This window comes from Ischnura elegans, chromosome 9, assembly GCF_921293095.1.
Source record: "Ischnura elegans chromosome 9, ioIscEleg1.1, whole genome shotgun sequence".
Lineage (NCBI taxonomy): Eukaryota > Metazoa > Arthropoda > Insecta > Odonata > Coenagrionidae > Ischnura > Ischnura elegans.
Window position 1 is genome coordinate 102,230,226 of NC_060254.1, and position 5,024 is coordinate 102,235,249.

General features: G+C 44.0%; 1 protein-coding gene across 1 annotated transcript; it reads left to right on the top strand.

Moving 5' to 3' along the window:
- The first annotated feature begins 555 nt into the window (after positions 1–555).
- On the top strand, positions 556–4,776 carry LOC124165010 (larval cuticle protein A2B-like). Its single transcript, XM_046542248.1, has 2 exons — positions 556–567; positions 4,112–4,776. The coding sequence occupies exons 1-2, from the start codon at positions 556–558 to the stop codon at positions 4,718–4,720; spliced, it is 621 nt and encodes a 206-aa protein (XP_046398204.1). The 3' UTR covers positions 4,721–4,776.
- Positions 4,777–5,024: the final 248 nt, after the last annotated feature.

Below are 5,024 nucleotides of genomic sequence, written 5' to 3' on the forward strand. Positions count from 1 at the left end.
GAAGAACTTCCTACCGCAATATATATTCGGGAAGATGTCAAGAGCGCCCGCGAAAGTCCCACCGTCTGCGTCCACCTTTACAAACAAGTGGCCGAGCAAAGCAATTAGCCATTCGGCGGAAGATATATCCAGAAAGACGCCCCGAAAAAAGCGAATGCAAATTAGTTGGATCAATGAAAGACGGAGAAGCGCTCTACAGCATATTGGATCTGGACTGGACAAGGAAAGAGGACCGACCGGGCTGGTGGAGTAACATCACTTAAACGGTAATTGCCCCGGGGCGAGGCATGTGGGGAAATTTCGACTCCTCAGAAATTCCCTGCGACTCGAGGAAGGGAGGAGCGAAGTGATCCACTTTTTGAGGTGAAAAAAATTGACATCTTCGGGAGCAAGTAAAAGGGGCATCGTTTCGGGATTATAAGGGGTTGGGGTGGATGTCCCACGTAACGCACCACCATCCCTCTCTCTCTCTCTCTCCACCCCGAACGCGCAGTTTTGGTGGGTATATAAGCTGACCATCGAGTCCACAACGACACTCCAACTCAACCAGCGAAAATGGCAGCTAAGGTGAGTAGTAACCGACAGCATCTCTCTGGATTTTTTCCCGTGGAGCAGAATGGTGGTGTTGTTTTGGGGAGTTTTTGGGGACTAGCCAGTGATCTATTTCGTAGGAAGTGACACTTGAATGCAGTATAGTGCGAAAATTCCATCGAGACATATTCATCCGCACATCCACTGACCTGGACGTAAACCAAGGTCTCAAAATTTCGCGCCGAGTGTTTCATCCGAATAATTTAATAAGGGTAGGAAATTCTTAACGGGATTTCTTCCGGATTAGGGGGTTACTGCCCAACGTTTCCATAGCTTCCTCTAACATCATCCTTAGTGGCTGCAAAGATAGAAGAGTGAGCTACAAAAAAAAACGCCGGCCAACAACTACCTCATCAGGAGGAAATCTCAAGAAAAGTCATAAGTATAATTGACAGGGGAAGAATCTTCCAAATTTAATCGGCATTGTGACCAGATTTTGATGAATTTAAAAAAAAAGCAATTTAATGCTATTGGGCAACTACTCGTTTTATCTTATACGCCAAAATCCGATTAGGAGGAAGGCACCTCGATAGCTTTATTAGACGTGTGGTATAAATCTGGAGAATAATGTAGTAATTTTTCTCCTCGCAATATTTGCACTTACAATTAGTCAATCGCATACTATGAACGGGAGACAAGGGTATTTGCTCCAAGTCGAGTCAGTGCAGGTTTGACTGGGACATAGGTCGATGCAAGGGTATTTCGATGAAGCAGACATCCTATCCCTTAGTATTCTAAAACATTTAATTTTCCCCCATACTCTAATATTGAAAAGGACACCTTTTGCAGTCAGGAGCCAGAGATATAATAATGTTAACATAAATAGCAATGGGATTTAAAAAGGATATCAACGTCTGAAAATGAGAGATCATAACATAAGAAATACTGAGGTTGAAAAAATAATTCATAAGAGGTCGATTAAGTTCAAACTCACTCTTTTCCGGAACTGCGATAGAGAGAAGTAATGAAAACAAAACATGCAGCCTTGCATCAAAGTTTTTTTCTCGCGTTTTCTCACTTATTTTCAAAATATCACCTAAGAGACAAAAGCGGAAAAGGCTTACAAGAATTCCGAGAATTCATTGCGGATATATAATTAATTGACGTTCCGAGGGAAATCGCACATGCAATGGAGATAGTCAATACTAACTAAAAACCGCCTCACCTGCTACGTACTTTAACGAGCAAATCAGACATAGAACGATTTCTACGATAATTAACGTTGACAAATTAGAAATGACTCGTATTAGTTCACCTATTAACATTTTAAACACTATGAAAACGAAATCCAACTGTTTCTCAAAATTTGCGCAACCATTTCTACTTCATGAAAGATCATCTACTTCATGAAACATTTCAATAGTATTGTTACATCATTCATCTAATTCGTTTTTATGCAACGCTATTATCTGTTTATCTTCACTCCACCCATATCTTAATTTCTTTTAATTCTTCATCCAAAGATTCTCTTTCTCAAGATTTCACTTCTACGAGTTGCAGATTTATTTCTAAACTATAAAATAGCATGAGATTAATTTACAGTTATGCCCGAAATGAATTAGCGCTGTAGAATTGCCTCACTTCATACTTCATCATATTTTTATCTTTATCTCCGCAAAAAAAATTAACTGGAAAAAGAAATTTCTCCGCAAGAATCATTACATCGGGAATAATGAGTTTAAAAAAAATACTTTTCACTAGAAATTAGACTGCACACTGATATCAAAGTGACTGAACGAGCGATACCAGGTTTAAATTTCGACGCACAATTGTTAGGCGAAGATAAAGGTGTGATGAAAACTGATCCAGAAACCCAAGTGCATTTTGAGAAATATAGCACGTCATTTATTCGCCGGTCTGTTCACAATGGTCTTCAGAAAATACTTAGTTGCATCAAAAGTAATATTTAAACTACAGAATTTTCGGGAGGATGCAAAAATTGAGAATATTTTTGAAGTCTCAGAGTGACACTGAGGACGACCTCACGGTTTTCCACCGAGTAAGTGAGACGGGCATTCCGCGAAGAATTCATCAGCATCGTTTACTATTTTTTTTTCATTCATTCATCTTCACCGCCCCTAAAACAGCACTTGGATATTGAGTGAAGGAAGCACCTCTTGATCTGAAACAGGAAATTTTTGTCTCTGGAGCTAGAAGGTTCCGTTGTTGCAGTCGTGACCCCAAGAGTTCAGCTTGTTGTTTTGAAAATTTTAGATCGCGGACCAAATCGTTCAATTCTTCTTGATTAAAGAGCTGAGGCGAAGTGCCATGATCTTGAGGGCAGTACTCTTCTATATGTTCCATATGTGGAAGAGGTTAAGGCCTTTACAGAGGGAAATTATATCCGAGTAAGTGAGACGGAGAATTTGCGAAGAGTTCGTCAGCATTATCCACAATTTATTATTATTTTTTTATTTAGAAGGTATTGTTAGATCGTAGGTTTCCGCGGCGATGGTCTGATCTATGCATTTTTTTATTTATTTGTCTTCACCTCCTCGAAAACGGCGCACTTAAAGATTTTATAGCAGGGGAATGTAATGATTAACTACGTAGGATGACCACAGGGACTCATGCACTGGATAGTGGTAACCTACCAAGGCGGACCTAATTCCCGCGACATTTGTCATCATCGGGGTAAAGGAATTTACCCCGACGCCACCGAATTCGGCCACGGCTGCAGCGGATGAGGACCCAGGGCGGGTACAACACACGATGGCGGGGTACAATGTGCAAAACATTTGCCCAGTCAAATTCGGGAGGGGTGTGGAAAGGAAGGAAAAAAAAAGGAATGGAAGCGACGCCGCGATAAAGAGCCCGCCGACGCCTCCGGGGTAGGGATAGGGGTGGAAGGAGCGGGATAGGGAAATCCCACGCCGTCATCAAGGCGACGTGGGCCATAATTAGCGACACCATAGTCTGATGTATCTACTAAAGAGAAATATTTTTCTATCGAGAAGAAAAATGCTTCAATTCTTCCTTTAAAAAGTAGTTTCCTCCGCGTACGGCTAGATTGGAATTGGGTACCCAGGGCGGGCCCGCAAAGGTTACACTCCTGAGGGCCGACAACCAAGTCAGAAACTCTTACGCCTGTGTTCTCTCAGGAGGGGAAGGACAGGCCCGACGACGGACGACGGTATCCAGGGGAGGGAGAGGGTTGGAAGGCTATTGGAAAGGGAATCCCGTACCGTCATCAGGGAAACGCGACGTGGGCCACTATTAGCGAAACCAACATTTAATGTTTGTACATAAATAGAATAAGTTTTTTAGAATAAGAATATTCAACAGATATAGCCACACTAGGTAAAACCTCATTTCCTTAATTTTCTCTAATTATATCAGTGTTAGCGACTGCATTTTCCACTTGCAATAAAACTTGGTAATACACCAGATTCTTAAGTTGCTCAAATTATATCAGTGTTAAAGAGTGCTTTTTCCACTTACAGAAAAGTAAGGAAAATATCACATCCTCAATTTTCTCTAATTATGAAAGTGTTAACATGTGCTTTGTTTCCACTTGCAGTACTTCGTTCTCGCCGCCCTCGTGGCCGTGGCTAACGCCGGCATCCTCCCCGGAGCAGGCTACTACGGCGCCCCCGTGGCCTACCAAGCACCCACCGTGGCCTACCACGCACCCACCGTCGCCTACCACGCCGTGGCCAAACCACTGGCCGTCGCTAAGCCCGTCGTGGTCGCCAAGCCCGTGGCCCCAGAGCCCTTCGACCCCAACCCTTCTTACACCTTCTCCTACGAGGTTAAGGACGCCACCACCGGAGACGACCACGCGCAGACGGAATCCCTGGAGAACGGCCTCGTCAAGGGAAGCTACTCCCTCGTCGACTCCGATGGATTCAGGAGGACCGTCGAGTACACCGCCGATGACGTCAACGGATTCAACGCCGTCGTCCACCGCGAGCCCCTGGCCGCCCCTGTCGCCGTCGTCAAGCCAGTTGCCGTCGCAAAGCCCGTGATCGCCGCTCCCTCTTACTACCATGCTCCCCTGGCCTACCACGCTCCCCTGGCCTACCACGCACCGGTCCAGAAGGTCTTCGCCGCCCCTGTCACCAAGTTTGTCGCCAAGCCTGTCGCCTACGCTTCTTACCCTTCCGTCCAGAAGGTCATCCACTACTAGAGAAGATGGTCGTCAACAGTCAACCAAACTATCAGCATTCCCAAGGAGTGCGTGAGCCACACGGAAATATGTATACCTCAGTATATCTGTAAAAAGTAAAATAAACTTTCTAACTATTTGTAAATATATTGCTTTCTTCCGACTACTGCATCGACCATTGACACTCTCTCCTCCTGACACTAAATGTAATGTAAGTTTCATCAGAAAAGCTGAAGCTAGAAGGAAAACGAATCAAAGAGGTAACTTCACGGCCATTATCGAAGTCGTTGATTGACGCGTCTTTATATTACGCTTTGCAAGCTGT